Source organism: Puccinia triticina, chromosome 4A, assembly GCF_026914185.1.
Source record: "Puccinia triticina chromosome 4A, complete sequence".
NCBI classification, from domain to species: Eukaryota; Fungi; Basidiomycota; class Pucciniomycetes; order Pucciniales; family Pucciniaceae; genus Puccinia; species Puccinia triticina.
The window spans coordinates 95,485-122,753 of record NC_070561.1 but is presented as its reverse complement, the minus strand read 5'-3'; the positions used below and the strand labels follow the sequence as shown (position 1 = coordinate 122,753).

General features: G+C 43.7%; 1 protein-coding gene across 1 annotated transcript; it reads right to left on the bottom strand.

The window, feature by feature from the left end:
* Positions 1 to 1,267: 1,267 nt before the first annotated feature.
* PtA15_4A6 (uncharacterized protein) lies at positions 1,268 to 27,269 on the bottom strand (the record flags this gene model as incomplete). Its single annotated transcript, XM_053168610.1, has 11 exons — positions 1,268 to 1,292; positions 1,360 to 1,380; positions 1,462 to 1,537; positions 1,703 to 2,027; positions 2,128 to 2,324; positions 2,420 to 2,458; positions 2,710 to 2,857; positions 2,934 to 2,963; positions 26,648 to 26,784; positions 26,853 to 26,996; positions 27,131 to 27,269. 11 exons carry the CDS (start codon positions 27,267 to 27,269, stop codon positions 1,268 to 1,270), a joined length of 1,281 nt encoding a protein of 426 aa, XP_053019113.1.

Below are 27,269 nucleotides of genomic sequence, written 5' to 3'. Positions count from 1 at the left end.
CAGTGGTGCCAGCAAAAACTGAAGATCTCCTGTGGAAATTCTTAAACTGGTTAGATGGTGGGTAGATGGTGGGTAGCCCGCTGGAGCTGGCATGATGTCACTTGTCATCAAGTGACTATTTTATTTTCCTGGTGTAAGGGGATGAGGAGGTGTATCAGGAAAAATGAGTTTCAAGAACAGCGGATGAGATCTGCAGGAGTGACGAGGAATATAACGTTTTCACGGATCAAATATCCGAACGTCTCACGCGAGAATTCCTGATAGGGCATAAGTCCCTCCGGCGAAGCCTCAGGCGGAACTTAGTTAAGTTCGGAGGATGAGATCGTCTGGAGTGGGTAGTTTAGGGTTGTTATCTATGCTGTTGAGTAGTATGATGTTTTATTGTTGCTGCTAGTCTGAGTCAGTTGATCGAGTGGAGTTTTAATTGATGAGACCAATCAGTTGAGGTCTTTGCTTGAGCCTTCCATCTTTCCGTGGTAGTGTGATGATGATGGCTTGGGCTAGGGGCAGTGGTTAATCAGGTCGATCAGGGGAACTGTGAGGACTCGGTTGGATGGTTGGAAACCGATGCGCCTTGTTGACCAAACAGTACAAAACAAAAAACTTATAATTTCTGGTTGGCTCAATGATTATGGAGTTTTGTAAAAGAAAGAGATGAACAGATCCTTTTATTTTATTTTTCTTCTTCTCCCGCTGAGAAGAAACAAACGAACAGTAACAAGCTGAAACTAACAAACTACACTGTGTGGTATGACTCCGTATGTATGACTAGAGAAAATCATGAAAAGAAACAGACAAGCCCTCATGAGATTTATCCAATTTGGCCAACTTCAAGAAACTGAGGGTCTCAGGGGAGAGATCAATCGTGATCGAGGGAGTTGGGAGGGTGAAGCAGGATCAGGTGGAAGGCTGAGACGCATCCGGCCGAGTGAGTTCCGTGGTCTCGAGACCGGGCGGACCCTCAGGGGGAGCTCGGTGGCAGGTAGGATCGGATTCGGGCGAGGTTTCCCTTCGATACTCCAGATCGGACCCCGTTCGGCCTGTAGAGGGTAGGAGGCAAAATGGGGTGAAATACATAGTCAGGCAAGTATGAAGAGGAGAAATCGATCGGATTCAGAAGGACCTACAGTTTGCTTTGAGGGGGTGGAAAGACGATTCGAATCGGAATCAAAACTGTCAGACGAGCTGATCGTCGATTCACTATCCCATTGATCATTATCCATCAAGAGCTGGTGATCCTCTTTCAGTCTTCGAAACTCTTTATGAGTCACCCATCGTTGTTCAACGTTATTCTGATGTTTGTCAATCGTCAGTTAAATCTTATAACCAGAGGGATAAACAATTTAAAAAAAGACACACCTCTTCTTGCGAGTCGGCTGACTAAAAACAACAGGATAAGAAGGAAAAGAAAAGGTTTGCTAAATTTCAGTAAGAATATGGATAGCTTGAATAGGTATTAACCAACAGACCTCTGGCGATCCTAGACGAATCTTGACGAGTTTCTTTCTTCGGCCATCATCAGCAATGATGTACAACTCTTGATCCGATTGTTTTTCGGCATTCCCTCCTTCTGCTTCGTCTTCGTCTTCTTTTTCTTCGACCTGCTCTTCTTCATCTTTGTCCACTCGCATCAGATCTTCAACTTCTGGGGTGCGCCGGGGATCCCGAATCCGATTGAGATCTGACAGTTTTTCCGACCGACCCTTCTTGATTCTCATCGCTTGATCTGCATCCACTTCGCTGACGCAGTCTGATAGAATCCGCTTCTTACGTTGAACATCCTTGAAGCCGTTAGGATTTGTTCCATTGGATTGATCGTTGGTAGTAGTAGCAGTAGAAGATTCAATACTAGCCAACTCCCGGTTCAGGTGCAGTGAGGCGGTAGCTGGGTTGGGTCGATCGTGTTGAGTCCTTGCCTTCTTCTTTCGATTCCTCGAGGCCGACCGCTCTGGCTCGGTTTCTGAGTGCTCAGAGTCAGATCCATCGCTCGAGATGGGTGCCACACGCTTCTGATTGGACTTGTCGATCTTAAGCATCGAAATAGATAATAAAAAAAAAGCCACGTCAGCCCCCAAGTTGCGTATACTCATCTGGGGGACTAATTTGATTAAAAGGAGACAGGCTTACCAAAGGCTTGTTCGACTTGGTTTTCCTGGCCGCATGATCTGGTTTGAGTGATGAGGGTGCAGGTGTGTGTCGATCTTGCTTGTTGGGTTCATGAGTCCGCGTAGTTGTTTGATGGGTTTGGTTTGAATGATCGAAGGTATGGCTTGATGGTTTGGAGTGTGTTGTCAGGCGTGGGTGGAGTTTCTCAGGAGGACAATCTGTTTGGTCAAGCGGTGATTAAAGTACGAATTGGTTGTTGTTAGTGCGTGTAAACTTGTTTTCTTTTTTTTTTTATGGACAATTCTTCACTGACCTAGTGGGTCCGAGGGTGACGTGAGTTGCTTCGATTTTACTTGTAAAGTGGTTTGCTGTGGTGGTGGTGCTGGTAAGGGTGAGGTGGATGGTGTTTGGGTTGTGGTTGAATGCGTCCTAGTTGCTTCGACCGCGGCCTTGGCGATTTTGAATGGTCTCTTATCCGAATCTGGGATGCCAGCCCTCCTACGTTGACTGAGTATCCAGCTGGGGTAAAATGAGGTAGTGCATGAGAAGATGTTTCGGTGGGTGTCTTATGCAGATGGATGACTCCTACCTAGCAGCCTGTACCTCCCTGCGAGTTCTCAGGATTCTTGACCAAATCCGGTAGGAGAGGTAAACGATGGTGAGTGCTATCGCGGATTTCAACCACGCTGGCGCTGACTCGTAATAGTCCAGTACCGGTGTCATCTTGTTTTCCTTGCTTCTCGTATGAGATCTGTTGGGATGTATGTGCACAGGTTGGCAGTCAGTTCGCGTACATACTAAGAAGCATATGGTTGGGTTTGACTTACTGGTTGTGTCCGTTCGAGTCGCTGTTGAGTCTGGAGGAATGAAGAAGGTGGGAATATGGACCTCGTCGAGGGCTTCGAGGTAGCTTATGTGAGTTCCTCAGTCCCAACCCTCGAACTCAGTCTGCCTACATCTCATCACACCTCATCAAACATCCTCCTCAAACTATGTATGGCCCCATTTGGACTGCTTTTCTACAACCGGGCCTCACCGAAGGCCATACGGTGTACTTTTGGCAGCTTTGAGAGAAGTTATCAGGTCACTGCTCATCATCCCAGCCATTGCCCATATCTAGGGATCCATTCTGCGCGCGGTACTAAAACTTCTAGTACTCGTGTCAAGGAATTGTGTATGGTTCTTCATGACTGTACTCAGTACACTTAAAACACACCATTTCCTCTAGGGTGTATAGGAAAACTTGCGGTTTTCTCAGTCCACCCGAGTCTAGGGAGGAATTGAGTTTGTAGTTTGTAAACTCAATCAGGCTAGAAGAGTATCGGCAGATTGTATTGTTTGTGAGCATAAATGAGGTGGGTAAGCAAGGCAAAACCACCTCAACGTTATCCTTTATGCTCCGCTGAAGGAAAAAACCGAATTTACGGGACCCCCCCCCTTGCTCGTTAATACTACAAGAAGGGTGGGCGGGATGGGTTTTAAAAAAAAAAGTTGATTTATTTGTCGCCTTTGCGTGAATAAATCAGATAGGGTGAAAGCGGGACTGGTAGAGCTGGTGTGTGGGACAAAGTATGAAGTCGACCGTGCTGACTTCATATAGCTTTCCACTTGCTCTTCGTCTGCGGCAGATGCTCGGGCCTTTCATTCTTGACTGTCCCCCGGTCTGCCTCAGAACAGTCCGCTTCCCCTTCGCGCTCATGGACCTAGGCACTCTCGCAGTTCCTAGCTCTCGTACCATCAATCCATTCTGCGCGCGGTACTAAAACTTCTAGTACTCGTGTCAAGGAATTGTGTATGGTTCTTCATGACTGTACTCAGTACACTTAAAACACACCATTTCCTCTAGGGTGTATAGGAAAACTTGCGGTTTTCTCAGTCCACCCGAGTCTAGGGAGGAATTGAGTTTGTAGTTTGTAAACTCAATCAGGCTATAAGAGTATCGGCAGATTGTATTGTTTGTGAGCATAAATGAGGTGGGTAAGCAAGGCAAAACCTAAAACTCAGGTAAAATTTTTAAATCGAGCCTGAGCCCTTGGCGCGAAACCCTAAACCTCCATTTATAATTTTGCACACAAAAGCAAGCACAACAAAGTACCGATCCTTAAGGCCCCCCTCAACTAGGCCTCCATATAGCATTTAAATGAGCGATGATCCTCTTCGTGTCGGCCAACTCGGCCTCGGTGTACACACGGATATAAAGCTTATAACAGGAAGATTTCCAACGCCCCAAATCGCAGATGTCATCTTTCGAGACCCCCAAGGCGTTGCGTAACGATGCCCCCCCGACCCAAAAAGAGTGACCTAATAACCCATTGAAACCGCCCTTGCGCAGTACATCCTGTATCCTGCGTATGGTGGCGGACCTCGTGAGGTGGTGCCGGATCCCCCCTTCGTAGTAACCAAACAGAGAAGTGACCGAGCCCTGTGCCTCTATGAGTCGTCGTTGTATCGCCTCGACGGGGCAAAGCATGTTTGTCAGGCTGTGAAGGACCAATTTTTGAGGTCTTCCTGGTGCGGCGGTCTTCGCGTTTTGAACAGTAATGTACATGTTGCGGCCGACAGCAGTCTGCATCTGCCGTACATCCGATGTGAGAACGGAGTGTTCCATCCTGATGGGTCCTATCTGATTGTGATAAGTGATTTCTCCGATTCGAGCCATCCCCCAGAACGCGACTATGACCAAATCCCTAATCGCCACATCCTTTTTTGTCCCGGAGGCCAATACGTTGCATAACCATACCATATGCTTCAGCATCATCGCCGGTTTCTTCTGCCTTGGGGGCATGGTCGCATCAACCTTTGCAGAAGCCTTCAAAATGTATTCTATCCGCGTATCGGAAACTGTAGGGAACCTCTTCTTGTGAAAGGCGTGCCACGCCTTCAATCCGTAGATGTAGTTCTTGACCGAGGTCCAGTTAATCTTCTTTGTGTTGTTTGTATACCGACTCCGGCCAGCCCAAAAACAGAATTCTTCCGCGTCGTCTGAAGATATCGGTAGGGTGAAATCAGCGGAAGTTGTCTGACTTTTAAAAACCAAGAACTTTTTCACAGCACAGTTGTAACCGATTAGCGTCGACATCGCCCAGTTCGACAAGATGTGTTTATCTATGGTACGTAAGGCTACGTGAACGTTACCGTTTCGTAAGAAAGCGCTCAATTTTGATTCCCATTTGGGGTCATTCATAACTAATATCTAGACGGACACGGGAAATAGAAGCAAGAAGAGGATAATGACGGGGAAAACGGTTATATCTGGTCCGAAAGTTGTTGATTCAATTGGAAAGGTTATCAGGGAAAATTGACGAGTTTTCAGTACTACAAGAGATTCAGGTGAGTACCTCTAAGCCGGTGTGAGAACTCCTTTGGGATGGGTTGGCAGTCCTTTGAGGGGGAAATAACAATATGATATTCCAGCTAAGTAATACTACTGTTACGGGTGGTTTGAAAGACCTGCCCCTCTATTATACTACACAGAATTCTGACAACAAATTTATTTATTGTTGTGGCGTGACTTTATGATGGAGAAAACTTGTATGTAGTAGTCTCTATCAGACCTAGATCAGTTTTAACAAGTACAAGGTGCGTATACAACCTCTATATGGCAAGATGGGCAAAGAATATAATCAAGTGAGAATATGTTTTGTTGGGTTTTTAATGGTTTCAGCAGAGGGAAATGATGATGGAGTGTGGTATGGGATTTCTATGTTAATGTATGATGACTGTGTCTTCCGTGATGATGGCAAAATGATGACTGGTGACCACTGAGCTGGGGTGCCTGGGTGATGATGGAAAAATGGTGGGAGGAGGGCCTCCTTATATATTCTTTTCTGAGTTATTTTTGCTGGTGAGGGCTGCACTTGAGGCATTTCTGCTGGTGGTGACCCTGTGGATTGCACTGCCTTCTGCCAGGGGTGCATAACTTAAACTGATGTTCCGCATGACCATGTGTGATTTGTACTTTTTAAGGCAAAGTCCACCTAGGTTGGTTGCACTGCCAAAGTGGAGGCTTTCTGACCGCATGCATCGATGTAAGGTCCGTGCAAATCTGTTGAGTTGTTGAGTGGAGGCCTAGTCAATGCAGTTTCCAACGCGCAGGTTGCGTGAGGTGATCTGTAGCTAATAGTGGAGGCCTGCCTAACTAGTAAATCTAACTATACTCTTCTATATATGCATGCCTTTTATGATTTATATGAATTTCCACCTGGGTATGGCCTGTACTAAACCTATAATTGTAACTAACTTCTAAACTAAAAGAGCTAGCTGGGTAGTTGAAGTGAGTGACTAGGGTTAAGTTTGTATTTAGAATCTATTTCTCTAATAATATTCTATCATATGCTAGTATTGTAGGCTGTGAGTTGAGGTTTTGGCAGTTTTGTTGCGCGCAACAGATCTGGATCACCACATCCCCCCCCAAATTAATGCTGTCCACAGCATTCCTAAGCAAGCAACAAAACTGTCGAGTCCTTCCCACTAAGAAATTTCTAGTCCACTGATGTTTTCGTAAGTCCTCGACAATTTTGTACAAGTTTCCGTGCCTTCTTTCCTGTTCCTTGTGTTTTTCCGATTGGCTACTTGTGTTGCATTGAGTCAACTCCAAATCGGTATTGTATCTTCCCACTATACATCCTTTCTCTATCTCAAAATCTAGTATATGTATGTCCTATGTAAACCTACTCCCCCTGCCACTCCCAAATCAAAGGATCCTACCGCCCTCCGAGTATACTCTGTACTCCTGTCGTTGGCCCAAAGAAAAGGGATGTGGTTGATGATTTCCGACGAAAGTATAACATACGTCCCCCAGTTGATAAGTTAAACCCTCTTGATTAACTTCCCCCCAACTGGCTTCCCGTACTCTTATGTATTTCTAACTAAATCTTTCCTTCCGTCACATCGTACTCCTTTTAAGGCCTAACTATACTTCTATTTTCTCTACTAAAGAAAGGGTGATGTCGTCCAATATTACACCCATTTAAATTCTTCCCTATGTTTCCACCTCCTTCCATTTGATAATACACTTAGTCCAGAAAATCGAGCTAGGATAACCTGCCTAAACCGTAATTTCTCCCTTCTTCATCCATTTTCTAAAATTTCCTATCCAGTCCTGAACTCGCTTTGTTCGCCAAAATCTTCTCCATATTCCTCACTATTGCTAGTATTAGAACTACTACCTGTATCTTTGTTTGTACCCTCCTCATCTACTTCATCCTCTTCCTCGTCTTCTTCTGTAATAGGTGCTGCCCGGACATAATAACGCTTGATATGGTTGGCAGCGTACCGGCGACTTAGCCTGGTTCCATCCAGTTCTTCAAGCTCGTATGGACCATTGTTAATTTGGTGTATTACCCTATATGGACCATTCCACCTGTTCTTGAAAAGTAGGCCCCATTGATTTTCCAATGATTTGTTATAAACTAACACCAAATCTCCTGGCTTCAAAGGTGCTCTCATGCGATGAGCCAATCTCCGGTCCCAGTACTTCACAGATTGCTTCCTAGCTTGGTACAACCTTTCCGTTGCTTCACTAATGTTCTCTTCTCTTTGTGCCAGTTGTTCCGCTCTTGCTGCTAACAAATCACTAGTTGTTCTGACTTTGTCCCATTCTACCGTTAAGTAACTCCTTAGTTCTATATCAATAGGCAAGACCGCTGGCTGTCCAAACTGGAGTTCAAATGGCGTGAAGCCGGTCGTCCTTTTTGTTGATATTTGATCCGCCAAGGTGACCAGGGGCAAATACTCTTTCCACTTGCTTCCATTTTCCCCGCATAATTTAATGAGTGCATCTTTAATCTCTTTGTGCCCCCGTTCAATCATTCCTTGAGCCTCCGGGTAATAGGGTGTTACTGTTCTTAGTTTTGTTCCTACTTTCTTCATTGCGCTTTGAAGTTCCTTTTTAAATTCAGCGCCTCCATCTACAGTCACCTCTTTTGGAACTCCATACCGACAAATCCATTCTGAGACAAACCAATCGGCTATAGTTTTTGATTTTAGATTAGTCAATCCTGTAGTCTCTGCCCATCCCGAAAAGTCATCCCTAGCGATTATGATATATTTCCATTTTCCTGCTTTAACATGTACTGCATCCATGCTGACCCGCTCAAACAAGGTTGATGTGGATGTTGGTTGACCAATTTCCTTAGGAAGATTTTTGCTTCTCTTTTGACATGGCTCACACGATTGAACCCAATTTTGTATCATCTTCTTCATTCCTTCCCACCAAAATCGTAATTTAACCGTTTATATGTTTCCGCAATCCCTCTATGACCAAGTTCCTCGTGTAATGCTCTCATCACCCGTTGTTGATTTTTAGGATTTGATATCACAACTTGTGCATGCGGTAATGCTCTTTTCTTTAATTGATTCTCTTCAAGAAAGTAGTTATGTGACCGCCGCTTAATTTTCTGAAACTCCTGGTCTGAACAGTTTGGGGGTCGTCGCAAGTCCTGCAGATATAAAGCTATCTTCTTCCAGATACCGCACTGACTGTTGTCTACATCTGCAACTTTTATAAATGACACATTTAGAGGCTTAACACCCAGTCCTGGGTGTGGTTTAACCCATTCTTCATCCTCGTCAAAATCTTTCCCTTCCTCTTCATCATCCAATGGGTGTCTTGACAGACTGTCAGGCATTGTGAAAGTTTTTCCCGGCTTGTGGACTAAATCAAAAGAAAAGAGTTGAATGAACGCTACCCATCTCGTCATTGGTGCGCAGGGCAAGCTTGGTGTGTTGATCATTTCTATTAATGCTTTTGCGTCCACTTGTAACTCAAAATGTTGCCCCCATAATGTTGTTTGAAGTTTCTTTAGGATTTTGGTTACTCCACATAATTCCAGTTTTGATTGAGCATATCCTGATTCTGTCCTCGAAAATCCCACTGATTCGTATAACACAGGTCGATCTTTGCTGTCTTTGTCTTTTTGCATAAGCACTGCCCCGGCTGCAATGTAGCTTGAGTCTACCGCCAGAGTAATTTTTCCCGCATCCTTCTCATAGTTTAGTTTGTGCAATACTATCTCTTCTCCAATTATTTCTTTTAAACGTTGGAAGGTTTCTTCACATTCTTTTGTCCATTCATATTCTACATCCAGTCGTGTCAACCTCCTCAGTGGTGCCGCCAGCGCAGAAAAATTTTGGATGAACATCCTAACGTAAAAACATATTCCCAGAAAGCTTCGGACGTCCTTCTTATTTACCGGCCTTGGGCAACTTTGGATTTTGTTAACCTTCTTCTTCGCCACCAGTCGGCCATCATGTGACACCACATGACCAACTATATCTAAAGCGGGTACACAGCAAGCAAATTTTTCTCCAGAAATTGTAAGACCAGCTTCCTCAATACGAAACAAGACCCTTTCCAAAGTGACTGCGTATTCCCATACAAACTTCCTAATTCCTGGATTCTCCGCAATTGTTTCATTATTGTACGTGGATCGTGGCCCCTTGATCCCTCCATCGTCAATAAATATACCCACATTCTCCGGTATCTCTTCTTGTAATATCCATGTCATTTGAGCTTGGTAAACAGCAACTGAATTAGTAGCGCCTTGGGGTAATCGTGTCAACTGGAGCCTCCCTAGTACTTTTTCAAAAGTAGTAAGAGGTCTTGACACTGGTGCGAGTTCTCTTTCATCATATCCTCCCATGATATCCCCCAGTCCATAACACGCTCTCCCAGAAAAGGATTCAACAAATTCCTCAATTTTTGGAGGTAATCCTGCGTCCTTAATAGTCACCTTATTCAATGGCTGAAGGTCGTGTACAATCCGGAGTTTTCCATTGGACTTTGTAACACAAAAGACTGGACTTGAGTAACTTGATGTTGACTGTTCGTAAAGGCCTGTCGCAATTCTTTTCCTGACTAGATTTACAAACTCTGGTAGGATAGGTTTAGGTATTGGGATGGGCTTTTTCTGCCAGGGTTCATGTGTTACCACTGGTATTTGATATGGCTGCCCATAGCTATGTTTCAGAATCCCGCGTTCTTCCTTGCAAAAAGCTATTGATTTTTCTCGTATAACAATAACATGTTTTAATAATTTAATTTCCTCTTCCATAAGCCATTTAGCTGGGCCGAAGTTTACCACTTCCAATCTCTCTTCTGTGATTCGTGCCGTAGGGGCAAATTCTGGTGGGTGTGGTGTCAGCGGTGTCTTGTAAGGATCCCTTGAAAGCGGAGGTCTCTGTAATGGGGGGTTGATATCTTGGGGCATAGGCTGATTGACTGGCCTAATTTTCTTGTCTATTGTTTTATATTTGGCAGCGTGCGCTGATAATTCTGCCATGGTGTGTATGGTATATCAATTTTTGATGAAAGTTTTTGTAACTATAGTTTTGATTCAGCTGAAAGTCTGGTTTGCAGTTTTTGGTCATACAGGACCATAAAAAATCCTAACCCCATGGTTTCTTTTCTTTTCTTTTCTTTTCTTTTCTTTTCTTTTCTTTTCTTTTTTTTTTTTTTTTTTTTTCTTTTCTGCTTTCAATCAAAAGTTGTGACTTAACCTGCGCCGCACGCCCGGATCCTCTTGTGTGCAGCTTTCACAGAGATGAGGTGTCAAGCGAGCTGCGTTGGCCCGTCGGCGTAAGCCCGTTCCAAGCTCCACAAGCCCGCCCAATCTCTCTCTGCCGCTGTGCCCTCTCTCCGCCGGCCGAAACTGCGAAGCCGAGGCTCTCTAGTACTTGCATTGCTTCCAGCTTTCCGTTGCTGTTTTTGGTAGGTGTTGACGCTGTGCTCGCCTCGTTTCTCATGTTACTAATGTTACTTTCCTTTGTTCTTTCTCAGGCTCCGATCGGTTTAGCTAATGTCGATTGTATTCTCGCATTTCATATGAATTAACGGCCTCAAAAATCATGCGACTTCTCCAGGTCCTCGGTGAGTTCCTCCTGATTCTGCTGCTACTCGGCGGAGCTACATGCTAATGTCTTGATTCTGAACCACCATACAACATGGCACGAACGGTTAACGGCCCCTCCACTTGTCCTTCTACCTCATTTGAACCGTTTGCTTTCTCGAATTTGCTTGGTCCTGTACCGTTACGCCTTCTGGGCCCGAACGGTCGGCTCCACCGCGTGTTGATTCAATCCATCCTCCTGTGAAACTGCGCCTCCGACTTCCGCTACCAGTGTGCCCAACCCGACTAGCTGTTGCCACTCCTTGCTGTCCAGCTGGACATAAAAAGGCAAACCCTGGTCCGCTAGTCCTTCTTTCTCCATCCTACTATCGCTTCATAAGATGGCTGACTATCCTGAACAATATATCATCTCATTTGATGACTCCGCGTCGACCGTCTCTCTTGACGCTCCTCATGTCGCGGACACTCCATCCCCAGTATCTGATGATGACGATCCATATTCTTACCATAACATATTTATGGCCTCGTCCGACGAGGCTAGTGACGAAGATATTGGTTCTGATGATGATGATCAAGGTTTGTTATGATCTTATTTTAGTACCTGTTGTGTTAGTTGTTGATTTTTGCATTTCCATACTCAGACCTTGATGTCCTGGCCGCCCATGCCGTGATTAACAATCACTTCGAAAATCTTGACTCGGACATGATAAACTCTAGTGACCAGGATGCCGACGAATCTGATAGCGGCGCTTCCGAACAATCTGACATCCCGGGTAGGTTTCCTATCTTAGACTATCCCCTGATACGCATGCGTTGCTTATCTATAATCTGCTGTATCCCTTCTTTAATTTGACATCAGTTCCTCCCCTCAACGAGACGCGCGACTCCTCCCCGGATGTCCAACCTTATCAAACTTATCCGGGGTCTCCCCGCGGGTTCCCGCGTTATAATTATGCAGAATTCACTGTAGAGACGCTAGTAGATCCCCGCCTACGTTACAACCCTTTTCGTTTATTTCCGCGACATCAGCTTCCCACCTTCCCCCCGGCGAGACCCCCCATGTTACCTCGCCAAATGTTTGAGGCATCTTTCCGTGACCTAACTATCCGCCTCAAAAATCTTCTAACTCGTACTGCTCAAGGCCATACCGTCTATAATGAACTCAACTCTGTTGAGTTCATTCTGAACGCTGCCAATGATTGGTATTATGTATACCAAGCGTTTGAGTTCGTTTTTTTTTTTTTTTTTTTTTTTTTTTTTTTAAATGGAATGCTGACTTTGGTTTTACCTTTTCTTTTACTTCTTTAGACATGGTGTTGATAATTAAGAAAAAAAACCCCTGTTCCCCGTCTGGCTAGAAATCTTGTGGAAACAAAAACAACTATCAGCTTTCTACTTATAAATGTTAGTGTTAGCCTAAAAAAAACCCTGTCAGCAACAGTGGCTCCTGCTACCATTGTACTGGTATATTCTTTCCTCTCTCTGGTTATTGATTACCTATATAGAAACTGAACCTCAGACAAAAAATAAATAAAATGAAATTGCTGTATCCCTTCTTAATGTAGAGTGACATTAGTATACAAGTGCTGTCTCAATACCTTTGAGAGCCACAAAAAAAAATTCTGGTATAGTAATCCTGAAATAGTTGAAAGAGATGATAAGCAAAGAAAATACTTGGGTGAATTTGGGTGCATTTTTCAGATGAAGACCCGCGCCCTGCCATACAAGGCGTTAACTTGGTATTGAGGATTCTTTAACACATGTTTTTTATACCACTTCTTCATGCCTCCACCATACAGCTTGTACCGGATAGCCAAGCTGACCGGCCTGTATCTTGATCTCCAGGGACCAACCTTCAAGTATTGTGCTCCGCCTTTTGATGTCAAAATTTGCAGAAAATCTAAAGGATCTAACCCGCCTCCGGGCAATTCCTTCAACCAGGCGGGTAGTCTTTTAAAAACCCTTTGCTGCCCGTACCACGTGAAAACTTCCTTGAATCGTGGCTTTATTCGTGTTTCTGCTATATAGCAGCCCCAAGCGTCCTCTTCTGGGTCCAGATTTGTTCCCCACTCTACTGAGTTAATCTGATGATAAGTGTTCCAAGGGTTGTCATCCAGCTGTGCTGCTCCAAGCTCCAATTCCCAATCCACTGGTTCTGGTAATGTTATGTTCCACCTATCCCCATCCATCATTTCAAAGGGAAGCAATGACTGATAATGCTCCATTCGACTTTGCATAGATTCCTCCTCATTTTTCGGTTCCTCCGCCTCCCAGTTTGTCACTTGTAACGCACAAACTTGTCTTAACTTGGGTGGCTCCTTGTGCCATCCGGGAGCATTTGGTAAACATATAGGGATGCAAAGTCTTCGTTGTTCTGAGTCCATAAAGCTTAAGATTTCTCCCTTCTGGTTGGAGAGCTCCAGTCTGATGTTATGATCCGCTAGAAAAGGCCTTCCTAACATGGTATGCACCAAACCTTTGACAACAAAGAAGTTTGCCAAGTGCACATATCCTGGAAATACGGTTACAGGTATATTTTCCGTGATTCCAATGATTGGTGTAAAATGCCCTCCTATTCCTCGTAATCGCATAAATACTTCTGTAGTTAAAAGGCCTAGCTGGTCTGCAAGATGGTCAGGAATAATATTCATCTCTGCACCAGTATCAACTAAAGTTCTGATTTTCCGGTTGTTAATGGACATGTCCACCATGCCGACGGGACAAGCATACATGAGCCTTGAGTCTTTATCATCCTCTTCCATTTCCAAACTTGTGGAACCATTAAATTTGACGTTGTTTACCCCCTTCTCTGCTGGGTCCGCTTGACCTTCACCAAGCGTTTTGAGAAAGTGAGGGGCAATCTTCAAAATCTCCTCCAGTGTAAGCGTGTACGTCTGACGAAAGAATTTGTTTCGGATTGACCTGTCCATTTGTAGTTCTGGTTGCTCTCTTGGGTTTTCTGGCCGGAGATTCTTGGTCTTTGCCAATGGTTCTGTGACTGGTTTAGACCTGACAGGGACAATGACACTCTCATCCTCGTTTTCCTCCATCCACGATCCAGGAAAGCTTTTCCGCCTACTGGGTTCTTTTTGAGCTTCTTGCGCTTTGGCTTTGGGTTGACTTTCCCTCTCTGCATCCTTGTTTTCAACAGGCTGGCTTCCAGAAGTCCCATTTTTTTCCTGTAGTCGCTGTGACTTCCGGAGGCCAAATCCTAAATTATTCTCCAGATTGTCCTCCCCCACATTAAACTGTGGTGGAAACCATGATCCCCATTCTTCGACTTCCGCTATTGCTGAGGTTGCCGCCTTCTCTCCCTTACCTGTCTCTGAAGAAGGTTTCTTCTGTTCTTCCTCGAACCGCTGTAAGACTCAAAAAGTGGTAATGAAACCCTTTTGCTGAATGGTGAAGGGTATGATGGAGTTGCAAGCTCTGCCCTTCTGTTATCAGTCAACAAGACCCACCAAGCTCAGCTTGGCAAGTTTTATTAAGTGATAGGTCTGGTCTGTTCCAGATGAAATCTGTTTGACTGGCAACGTGTAAGTGTTTCAATTACTTTGTTATAAGGGTTGAAATGTTGTTATAAGGGTTGATTTATTGTTATAAGGGTTTTAGGATTTGAGTGTGGATGAGTGTTGGGTGACTTGTGAGTTCTGGGTGAGGAACTGGGGAGCAGGCCACTGGGGGTGGAGAGAGCTCCTTTTATAGACAAAAGGGGAGCCCCAAAGGGGCTTGTGGGTTAGGGTTTCAGCTAATTTAGACAACAGGGTGAGGGATTTTAGCTGGTGGGAGTAGATACAAATGATGTCATAACCCCTCAGGGGCGCATGAATGGTGTCAGAATATACAACAGAACATTCTAATGCATGCATGAGGTGACAGTAGACTGCATGAGCTGTCATACAGGGGGAATTAGTGTATACACAAAGTCTGAGGCTGCAGAAACAGTGTAGATGATGTCATACTATGTATATAAAGGAGTGTATGTAGTTAATATGTAATGAGTGTAGCCTGACAGGGAGATGTATGTTTGTATCCTGTGATATGTATAAGTGTACTACTGTGAAACTCGGGTTGGGGCAGATGACAGCTGGGTTACTGGGGCTGGCCGTGTGATATGTGTCCATGAGGTGTAACTTCCACACTAGAGGGGGTCCAGGGGTGCTTCCAGTGATGGCTAGGGGTGAAATTGGCCGTAGAATCCATTTCTGGGGTCCATTTGATGGTATCTTGAGGCCTAGTATGAGTAATTATGTGGCATAGAAAAAACTTTTTATTTTTCCACTTTTCCGTCTACCACAGCGGGGGTCCAGGGGTGCTTCCAGTGGTTAATAAGGGTGAAATTGGCCGTAGAATCCATTTGGTTGTATCTTGAGGCCTAGTATGAGTAATTATGTGGTATAGAAAAAACTTTTTATTTTTCCACTTTTCCGTCTACCACATCCTCCCCCAACTTATTGTCTGTCCCCAGACAATTTTGACGTGAAAAGTGCTTTCTGTCAACTTTTGAACCTGTGACATGGTGAATTTACGTGATGATTTGCAGGATCCTTGGAGAATTGGCCATTTTGACGTCTTCTGGGCCACGTGGCTTGAGAGGCTGCGCAGGGTGAAAATTGGCCAAAAATTTGATTTTTGTTAATTTTAGGGTTTTTCTTGACAAAAACTTTTTGTTGGTTCTGGGAGTTAAAGTGCTGCGCGCAGTCCGCAGTTGCGCAGTTGCGCAGTAGTGCTGCTTGTGCTGTGGTGGCGGCCGCAGCTGTTGCTCTAGCGCCTTAGGGTGCGCGCTATTGAAGCCGCGGGCCTCGGGTGTTGAGTAGTGATTGGGGACTCGACCCGTCTCCGATGATTGGTTGGTCGGGCTTGGGGCCCGGGTACACAGTGATGATCGTACCCGCCCGTCAAGCTCTCGTTCGGTCTCGAGTGTTTACTCCCTACCCCGCCACGGGGTATGTGTATGTATATTGACCTTACCCCATAGGGGGGGTATTGATGTATCCTCTACCTTTCGTCCTTGGCCAGCACCCAACCCTTTGACTTCGCCGATCTTCCGACCTCTTTGACTACATACGTCACCGGCGCCGCTGGCTTGGTTTCCTCAAGTTGGTTCTCTTGACCTCGGACCACTTTCGTCATATGGAGTGGGTTTTTCTCTTTTCTGTTCTGCTAGCGGTTCTTTGATTTGGAGCCCGCTTCTTCTTGGTTCCAAAGAAGACAAAAAAGAAACAGAACCCATCTGTGTATACCAGATTTGACAGCTGACAGCCCTATTCTACTTCGACAGCGCTCCTCGTACCACCGCTGCGGACAGATTCGCTCGCTGGACTCGATAGCCCATACCCTCAACAGTGTATGTACATACATGTTCCTTTCTTTTGACCGGTGCTAAGACGGAGAGACTGACGACCGTCTCTTTGTCTTGTTCTTCTAGATCTTCCAACGACTTCTAATGCGCATTGCTGCCGCTGATCAAACAAGGTCGATCGAAGGTCCTTTAAGCCCTGCAGCTGTGTGTATTGGACATGGGCTGAGCCCTCCTCCATCGACGTCATCGCCTCAGTAGTTCGGATTCGAGTGCCTCCCCCCCGGTGAGTCTACCGAGGGTTTTGCGAGGGTATAAAAGGTCTGCCTCGCCTCGTCATCTCCATCCTCACCCGTACCACATCGGGTCCTCATTTTAACTAGTTGTTCTACTACCATATCGTCCAAACGATACTGTTGTGCATAGCTTGTTATCCCCAAACCATTGCAAAGATCGTTGTCGATCTCGTTTGTCCTTGATGATCGCTTTCGGGTGTAGAACTGATAAGTCCTCCTTCCCCCTATTGCCCAAACGTTACTATCGTTGACTAGCGAGTGGCGCGATATAAAGCTAATCAAACTGTTGCAAAGCCCGCCCTCCAGTTTGAGCCCAATCAACCCGGAACAAGGTGAGTTGTCCTTCTGTGAGCTTTGTCGCTTGCGCCAAGAAGCGTAGAAATGATGATTGGGTTTTTGAAGTCCATATTGAGTTCACGTCCGACCAATCGTTCCCGATTGTCCTAACACAAGCAAAGCTGTTTGTATCTGGAGCTGCCATCCTTCGTTCCCAAGACTAAATATGTGTAACAATAGCTGTGTAACCAATAATGTTGATCCAGTATAGCATTGATCCAGCGGTTTCTACTGATCCTTTTTATCATGAAATTTGAAAATTCTGAATCCCAGAATGAAGTTGAAAGCCCCCTCCCCCAACTGAGAAGGTTGTCCTCAACCTCAAAGAAAGTGAGTTATTTGTAAGAAAGAAAGAAAAGTAAAAAAGAGTGTGGTTTTTTTAAAAACAAGTGTTGATAAGCAGTTTAAACTCTTGCTGAGGAGGTAGATTTAGTTGGAGGTTTCCATAGACTTTTGAGATATTCTGAATTGTGTATTGTGAGATTGATGGTGGGAGGATGGTGATAAAAGAGTGAATTTTTGAAAGAATGTGAGTTCCTCCCCCAACTTGAAAGATTTAAGCCCCAATAGTTTCAGAATTTAGAGCTGATATCTGTTTTGATGATTCAGAAAATAGAAAAATGGTAATTGTTTAACCGATTCCAACAAGGAGCCTTGGGCGGTTGAAGTGTGTCTGAAGTAGTCCAAAGAGGTCAGGCGGAATCTTCAGTGATGGTTGAACAAGGAGCTTCCTGAGTGAGTAAAATAAGTAAATAAATTGATTCCTTTGTGATTCAAGATGATATAGATCATTGATTGATCCTTTCAATTCTTGTTTAGGTTCTGAATGGTATTCATTGTGTTTGCTACTTGAATTTGTTTTTGTTGAGTTAATATCTGGTGGAACCGGTGCAGGCAGCAAGATAAACATGTCTTCAGAGGGTGTACAGATTGGATTTGGACCGATTGGAATTTGTGAGTCTGTTGGGCTGAGATCTGTAGTAGTACTAATACTTGGGTTGCATATACTGATAGTCTTGCCTTCATTTTCTCCAGGGTCTGTATCTGTGGGTCCTGGGGCTTGAAGGTTAAATTTGTTGAAAATTTCTTCTTGTTGATCCAAGTGAGGTTTAAAGAGGTGCTTGTTGAAAATCTTGCTTCCCGGTTTGTTGATATCTTCAATCAAAACTACAGCCGGGATGTGAGAAAATTGAGACTCCTGAACTGTTGTTTCTGTAAGGATAGAATCTTCAATTTGTGAGTCATGATTGTTGATTTGAGGTGTCTGATGATCCACAGTTTGGTTTTGTTGAATAGATTGATCCAAAATTCCTTCCTGATCCATGCTGATTGCCATATCCACATCATTGGAGACAAATTCTGGTATGTCAATAACAAAGTGTTTAAGCTCCATTGGTGTATCCATTAAGTTTGACACTGTTTTCTGGTTTACCACCATATCCTGTAGGTGAATTGTTGAGGCCGCTTGCTCAAAAACCAATTCCTGAGAGTAAGTTTCTGTTTCCGTAATAGGTTCTGAATTATCTGTTATTGGTTCCAAAACATCCATAACAGGTTGTGTGATTTCCATGGCCGGTTCATGTTCACTTGGTTCTTCTGTGAATTTGAGTTGCTGGTTGTAATCCGGAGGTAAGTCTAGTGCCTTTGCTTGTTTTTGGAGTTCCACAAGTTCTTGCTGCAGAGTTTCGATTTTTCTCCAGAAGTATTCCTCTATCTGTATAACTTCCATTTCTGCAGCGGCAACCAGGTGATTCCATTCGGTAACTTCATATTTCCTACTTCTCTGAAGCTGGCCGTTGTTGAATAAGGTTTGATTGATGTTTTCCTGACTTTCTCTTGAAAAGGCACTTAAGAATAAAACACTGGCTTCTTCTTTCTTCCAAACCTGGTAGGATTCCATCATGTAATCAAGTATTGTGTTGAATTTTCCAAGATATCTTCTGTAAGCCTGGTAGTTTAAGATTCCTTGTTGGGCCTGTTGTTCTGCTACCTTGAATAGATCCTTCTTGGTGTACAAAACTGAAGAATCAAATTCTCCCCAGGTGTCAATCATTTCCTTACGCAGGGTATCCCAGTTGCATTCTTCGTAACCGTCCGTATCCTCAATTTGGCACTTCAGTTCCTCTGTTCGTATAAATCGTCCAATCTGAAGAGCTCTTTGAAATTTTGTTGAACCAAACCAATCTGCTGCCCTTTCGTATCTCCGTAGGAATTCAAAGAATCGATTTCCATTGTAGAATAATTCATTGTCATCAATGATTCCCGGTGGATAATCGGATTCTTGGTATGATAGACTTGGTTGTTGATAAGGTATTGGTTGATGTTGATAATATGTTGTTTGTTGATATTGATGATGTTCTGAATGTTGTCTTTGTTGAAATTTGTGTTGATATGTAGGTTCTTGAATGGCTTCATTCTTGTTGATTCCATAAGCAGATGGTTGTTGATGTGACACAGTGCCTCTGAGTGGAATATTCTGGTTTTGTTGAGTTTCATCTGAGTCACGTAAGTGTTCTTCAGCAGGATCTCTGAATTTATTCTCTCGTCCTTTCCCTTTGTCTTTCCTTGGCCAAGTTGATATTGTATTTTCCATATTCCTAATCATAGCTGGAGTTCCTGTAAAAGGCCTTTTCCTTGAAGTGGTTTCTGGAAGAATTGTATCTTCAAAATCTGGTACGCCAAACAATAAATTCATGTTGATTCTTGTTGATTCCGTAGTTTCATTATACATTCAATCCTTGGTAACTGTTACTGTGCTCTGAAAAAGAAACAATAATATCTGGTCTCTGGTCTCTTTACCAGGGCAAATTGGGGGGGGTTTAATATTGATATAAATAACTTTACCGTGCTGGGAGGGTTCTTCAAACAGTATCCTAATTATCTGAATCCTTAGGTGCTACACACCGTCTTTCAGTATATAATTGGCTGTTTCCTTCGAGTTGGCTCCAGAGTTTTCTTCTAACAGTATCTAATTATCCAGATCCTTAGGTACTACACACCGTCTTCCAGTATATAATTAGCTGCTTCCTTCGAAACACTCCTTTCAGGTTTGGTAGTTATGTGTTCCTTTCAGAGGTTCGTAGTTGGTTCCTTAGATGGTTCCTAATAGTCGACTAGTCGTCCAACAGAATAACTGAATATGCCGTTGATTGTTCTAGATTTGTTGATAAATTTGATTCTTTTCGCCGCTAGAAGTTCAGATCCTTTGACAAGTCCTTCTGGTTTGAGTTGAAATTGGTTCCTGGGATGGTTCAAAAGTTGACTAGTTGTCCAACGGAATAAATGAATATGCCACTGTCCGTACTAGAGTTGTTGATGACTTGATCCTTTTTCACTAGCACAATTGTGATCCCTTGGCAATTACTTTGGGTTGAATTGAAGTTCGTTACACGTGGTTGATCAAACAGGGTTATCCGATCACGTTGGGGACTCCCTTGTAAGACTCAAAAGTGGTAATGAAACCCTTTTGCTGAATGGTGAAGGGTATGATGGAGTTGCAAGCTCTGCCCTTCTGTTATCAGTCAACAAGACCCACCAAGCTCAGCTTGGCAAGTTTTATTAAGTGATAGGTCTGGTCTGTTCCAGATGAAATCTGTTTGACTGGCAACGTGTAAGTGTTTCAATTACTTTGTTATAAGGGTTGAAATGTTGTTATAAGGGTTGATTTATTGTTATAAGGGTTTTAGGATTTGAGTGTGGATGAGTGTTGGGTGACTTGTGAGTTCTGGGTGAGGAACTGGGGAGCAGGCCACTGGGGGTGGAGAGAGCTCCTTTTATAGACAAAAGGGGAGCCCCAAAGGGGCTTGTGGGTTAGGGTTTCAGCTAATTTAGACAACAGGGTGAGGGATTTTAGCTGGTGGGAGTAGATACAAATGATGTCATAACCCCTCAGGGGCGCATGAATGGTGTCAGAATATACAACAGAACATTCTAATGCATGCATGAGGTGACAGTAGACTGCATGAGCTGTCATACAGGGGGAATTAGTGTATACACAAAGTCTGAGGCTGCAGAAACAGTGTAAATGATGTCATACTATGTATATAAAGGAGTGTATGTAGTTAATATGTAATGAGTGTAGCCTGACAGGGAGATGTATGTTTGTATCCTGTGATATGTATAAGTGTACTACTGTGAAACTTGGGTTGGGGCAGGTGACAGCTGGGTTACTGGGCTGGCCGTGTGATAGGTGTCCATGAGGTGTAACTTCCATGCTAGCGGGGGTCCAGGGGTGTTTCCAGTGGTTACTAAGGGTGAAATTGGCCGTAGAATCCATTTCTGGGGTCCATTTGGTTGTATCTTGAGGCCTAGTATGAGTAATTATGTGGTATAGAAAAAACTTTTTATTTTTCCACTTTTCCGTCTACCACACCGCCTGACCAAATCCCTCACTGAGGAGTCTTTATCCATTATTATTGGCTGGTTGTTGGGATAGTAGTATGTTCCTTGGTGTTTGTATACATTCCGAACTTTCAGGTCTTGCTGAAGGTATTCACACTGAGTTACCAAGTGTTTTTCTTTACAATAAAAACACTCTAAAGGACCCAATCTTGCCCTCCCTTCGGGAAGTCCTGGTGATGATGGTCTGCCGAAATGTGGAGGAACTTGCCGCTTCTGGTTCTCCAATGCTATGGTTAACTTTGTAATTTTCTCCTCAAGTTCTTCTCTGGAGGAGGAGGGCTCCTGTATTTTTACCGTCTTTCTTGCATTGTCTTTGGGAACCGATGCCTCATTGTCGCCGTCAAAATCCACAATAACCAGTGCTAGTTCCACATAGTGCTTAAGGGTTTTTAGGTTTGGAACAATATTCCTCCCATCTTTTGTTGTATGCAGCTCCTTTGCGTGGGCTAACTCCTTAGTAACCTCCTTCTTCAGCTCTGTGGAAAGTGCCTTCCATAAGGGGTCCCCACTTTCCAAGTTCAGGTTTCTATATTCCATCCTTGTAAAGTAGTCCATGATTTCTTCGTAAGTGCCAATAAATTTCTTATACTCTTGTCGGGTACTGATTCCGCCATTTGCTTGAGCCATCTGCACCAGTGTTGGTATTGCGTCCTCCTTATAGCGTCTTAATGGAGTAGCCCGACCCCATTTCCTAATCATTTCCTTCTTGAGGAGTTCCCAGTCACCACTCTCATGTCCTTCCATCTGTTCAATGGTTTCGCTGATTTTTTGGTTATGAATTATCAATGGTAGCTGGACTGCAACATCTATCCCTCCTGCTTTTTGTAGAAAGGCCACCTTCTCTACCCGCTTGATAAATAATTCAACCTCGGTACCATCAAATTGTAAGTTGGTCTTTTTGGTGTCCAGGAACACTCCTTTCTGCTCGTTTGGGAGACTGATATCAACTCTTTGCCTGGACTGCTCAATTGCTGGGGACTGAGCAACCGAATTCAAAACAGAGTTGAATCCTGCCCCAATGGTAGTGTCCCCTTCTGGGGTTCCCCTAGTGTACGGTGTCGAAGTTACAAATCGCAAAGCTGTCGGTCTGTGTACCGGGGTCTCCGGTAAAGGTACATTTCGTGGGGCTCTTTCCTGTCCAAGAAGAGTCTGTACCAGATCTCTTAACTCAGCTACCGAATTTTCCATCCTCGAAATCTTCTCCCTTTGCTCTTGAATTATATTTGACTTATCCATAGTTGATTCTTCGTGATTAGACATGTTGATACTCTGCTTCTGATCCTGTTCAATCTTCTCCACGACCTCCTCAAGTGATTTGATTTCTTGTTCTGTAAGACTGCCGTTGAACCAAATCCTTCTCTGTTTGCTTGCTGTGTTCCTTCTGTCGCCAATGGCAGACTGGCCGTAATGCTGCTCGCTTGAATGTGCTGGAGGGGAATCTTCCTGATTCTGATCCAGGATGTGAGTTGTTTCCGCTTCGGTTTTGTTAATCTGTTGCTGATCTTTCTGAAATTTGACGGCCACTGTTGGGACACCAGATGTGAGAACTCCTTTGGGATGGGTTGGCAGTCCTTTGAGGGGGAAATAACAATATGATATTCCAGCTAAGTAATACTACTGTTACGGGTGGTTTGAAAGACCTGCCCCTCTATTATACTACACAGAATTCTGACAACAAATTTATTTATTGTTGTGGCGTGACTTTATGATGGAGAAAACTTGTATGTAGTAGTCTCTATCAGACCTAGATCAGTTTTAACAAGTACAAGGTGCGTATACAACCTCTATATGGCAAGATGGGCAAAGAATATAATCAAGTGAGAATATGTTTTGTTGGGTTTTTAATGGTTTCAGCAGAGGGAAATGATGATGGAGTGTGGTATGGGATTTCTATGTTAATGTATGATGACTGTGTCTTCCGTGATGATGGCAAAATGATGACTGGTGACCACTGAGCTGGGGTGCCTGGGTGATGATGGAAAAATGGTGGGAGGAGGGCCTCCTTATATATTCTTTTCTGAGTTATTTTTGCTGGTGAGGGCTGCACTTGAGGCATTTCTGCTGGTGGTGACCCTGCGGATTGCACTGCCTTCTGCCAGGGGTGCATAACTTAAACTGATGTTCCGCATGACCATGTGTGATTTGTACTTTTTAAGGCAAAGTCCACCTAGGTTGGTTGCACTGCCAAAGTGGAGGCTTTCTGACCGCATGCATCGATGTAAGGTCCGTGCAAATCTGTTGAGTTGTTGAGTGGAGGCCTAGTCAATGCAGTTTCCAACGCGCAGGTTGCGTGAGGTGATCTGTAGCTAATAGTGGAGGCCTGCCTAACTAGTAAATCTAACTATACTCTTCTATATATGCATGCCTTTTATGATTTATATGAATTTCCACCTGGGTATGGCCTGTACTAAACCTATAATTGTAACTAACTTCTAAACTAAAAGAGCTAGCTGGGTAGTTGAAGTGAGTGACTAGGGTTAAGTTTGTATTTAGAATCTATTTCTCTAATAATATTCTATCATATGCTAGTATTGTAGGCTGTGAGTTGAGGTTTTGGCAGTTTTGTTGCGTGCAACAGATCTGGATCACCACACCGGTCATTATATAAAGTGGTACAAAATTTTTCCCAAATCTTCGGGAATCTCAAACAAGCACCGGTTAATGTCTCGATGTGTTCCCTTTATACCCCTTGACAACGCATCTGCCGTGTTATCTTCTGATTTGACCCTTTTAGCTGTTAAATCAATCTGTTCAATCATTAGTATGGACTGTATAATCTTCCACTCGTTGTTGACTGCAACATCCCCAGATTTCTTGTTCTCAATCACGGCCAGGGTTGTGTTATTGTCTGTCCATACGATGAGATTAGAACCCTTCTTTATCCTCTTCTCTTTTTTCAACATCAGGAGGCCAAGGCGTATAGCAACCGTTTCCAACCAGGCGATATTCCGCCTGTCCGCACTAATTTCATCGAACAGTTTCAATTGCGACCATAGTCGTCCGATCTTGATTCCGATTCCAAAACTAGTACTTGCATCGCCTACCCATTCAATGTTCACCGGTAGTCTAACGGGTATTAATCTAGTCCGTTCAAAAGTTAGGAGGTTGTTATACCATATTTCCATGTCTTCCAGAACCTCCTTCGGCGCGGACCTTTTCGCAAACTTATGTCGCCATCCGGCCATCCATTTGTACAAGCTATTCAAATATGCCTTAAGTTGCGGCAAAATGTACGCCACATGATTCAAACGACCCGCCAATATTTCGATATCGTTAAACGAAAATATTCGCACTTCAATTAACAATACTGCAACTTGTTTGATCCGCTCTTGTAACTTTGCTTCTGGTAGTCGGACCGTTTTGTCCGTCCCGTTCCAAATGAATCCAATAAACTTCTGTTCCTCTGAGAATTCGGAACATTTGTCTTGATTTGTTTGGACGCCTAGACGGGTCGAGTAATCCACAATATCGACCATTTTCGTTTTTGACGTTGCACTTTTCACAAACAGGTTGTTGTCAACCCACCGAAAAACTTTCACTAGGTCAAATTTATCCTCCATTATTTCCTTCCATGCGTCCGCCGGTTGTCCAAAAGATCCACATCCCGCCACGCCCCCAAATGTGATACATGTATCCAAATATAAATTTTCTTCCAGATCTTGTACAACCAAGAAAGGCCACTGTGACGGATGCGTCGGAATTTGCCGATATGCTTTTTCCCAATCGAAAAGCGCTAAAGCTACCGGTTTCTGCAGATGCTTGAAAAATTGTGCCACTGTCTTGAAATCGTCCCACGTCGTTTGGAAATCATCTGAATCGACAAACGAGTTTACCGAAGGAATATCTGGATTGTTTCGCGGAAATGACAGATCATTTATCGGTCTCACTGACCCATCATTGTTCACTACGGCACCTAGCGGGGATGACCTAAAGAATTTGAATTTTGTATTCAAAAACTTTTTTGAAAATGGACCGAACATCCTCCTAGCTTTTACTTCTTTTTCAAAAGACTTAGCTATTTTTTCCGCAGCTAGATGTGCCGACTTATGATTTGCCGGAACATAACAGGGAATCGATCCCAAATCGTGAATTGGTATCCCTTGATGAAAACCTTCTTTAAAACCAAGAATCACGTCTCTATAAATTCCGTCAAGACTTGCTGCTTTCAAAGCGTATTCCCAAAATGGAATATTCATTTCACATTCGACTTTCTCCGGCCAATTTAGAGTCCTTTGCTCCGCAACTGATACACATCTTAAGACAAAAATTGATAAAAATACAAGTTCGTCAGAAAGAAAATAAATGAAATCGGGACATCTTCCTTGAAAAGATAAAACAAAAGTGATAAAAAACACAAATAAAAATATGAAAAGTTAAGAGCCAACACATCTTGTATGTATTTAATATTGTCGTAAAAAGAGAGACAACATAAAATCATCTTAAACTCAGGATAAAAATCCTTACTTGTTGGAATTGTTTGAGCCTGAACCGCTAGCCGGAGGATTCGAGTTTGATCGCCTTTCATTATAACCGTCAACCCAATGGGACCCTTTATAACCCGATCTAGCTCTCTTCTTCGACTCCTGAGACGAATGATTATCATTGGTCGATTGCTGAGATTTTGCAAATTGGTTCAAATGATTATTTGGATTCAACTGCTTCCCTTGAGTTATAGGATGATTGTTTGACGCTGGCATATTGTGAAAATTATTGGCTTGCAAATTCAAACGAGGATTTCCTGTCATCGGATTGATATGGCAGTGACCATAGTTCGGTGCGTAATAATTTTCATCCCAGTTCAATTTGCCGAAATTTCGACAAGTATTGTAGCAACTCTCCACAATATCTTCTTTAATTTTTGAAATATCAGGGATTTTGAGGACTCCATTGACGTTAACTCGGCTAGAAAACGTTATCTGACGCATGATCATATCGTATCAAAAACCAATCATAAAGCATCTGGTGTCCGATATTTCATCCACATTCTTCTTGTGCTCTAAAAGTTTATCAGCAAACTTCTTATTGTTATACACATTTATCAAAGTTCGAATGAAATCTCTATGGTTGAACGTCCAGTGAGAATGAGTCATGTGCCATTCTGGCACAAACGGGTAAACCCTATAGTTCGTGACTGCCGATGACTCTTCATTCTTCGGTCGTTTCTCCACATGCCAAGAAATCGCGTTCCCTCGCCAAATTTTGTTGAAAATGGTAAGCGGAAGTGGACCACGCAGCTTCTTGATATTCTCATCTAAGAAGGGTGCATAACCGACGTTATCGTGTGAGGCTCCAATGCCTTCAGCATAATCTAGACCTCCATCGTTCGCCTCTTCTTCTGGTTCCACTGATGCCACACCGACGTTCTGTTGCTTCTTAGGATCCAATTCGCGAATAGCTTTTAGAAAAACATTCGCCATAACTGTATTTCCCGATACTTGGGCGGCCAAAGCTTGCTCCAACAATACTGATATTGGATCGATTGGAGTCTTTCCAACATCTACAACAGTATAAATTGACAATTCCCATCTTCAATGTGGAATAGAAGTTTATCATACATATACTAACCTGGAACGGCTTTCATGAACTCTATGAAGTCTGGTTCAGCAGCATCTTGCTTGTCCTTTCCACTCGTGTTATCTTCCTCATCATCGAACACCAAAGGATCCTCACGGATTTCAACGGGTACGTCTCCCAGAACCGTATCTTTATCTGAAGATGCCATATAAATAACGAACATCTAATCAGTTTCCTTGTTCCTGGAGAAATCTCACAGTTGTTTGGTTCTGGTTCCCAATCATCCTGAGTTAAACTCGAAAGGTCTGATGGTACTTCGCTCCACTCACCTGCTGTACCTTCCTCGCTGACTACCGGCAACGGTACTAACAACCTATGTACTTCAGTCGCGTCTCGACCACTCAAAGAGGATTTCGACTTCTTCGCTGCGGCGGTTGCGGCTCTTGTCACGTTTGGTTGGTTGACCAT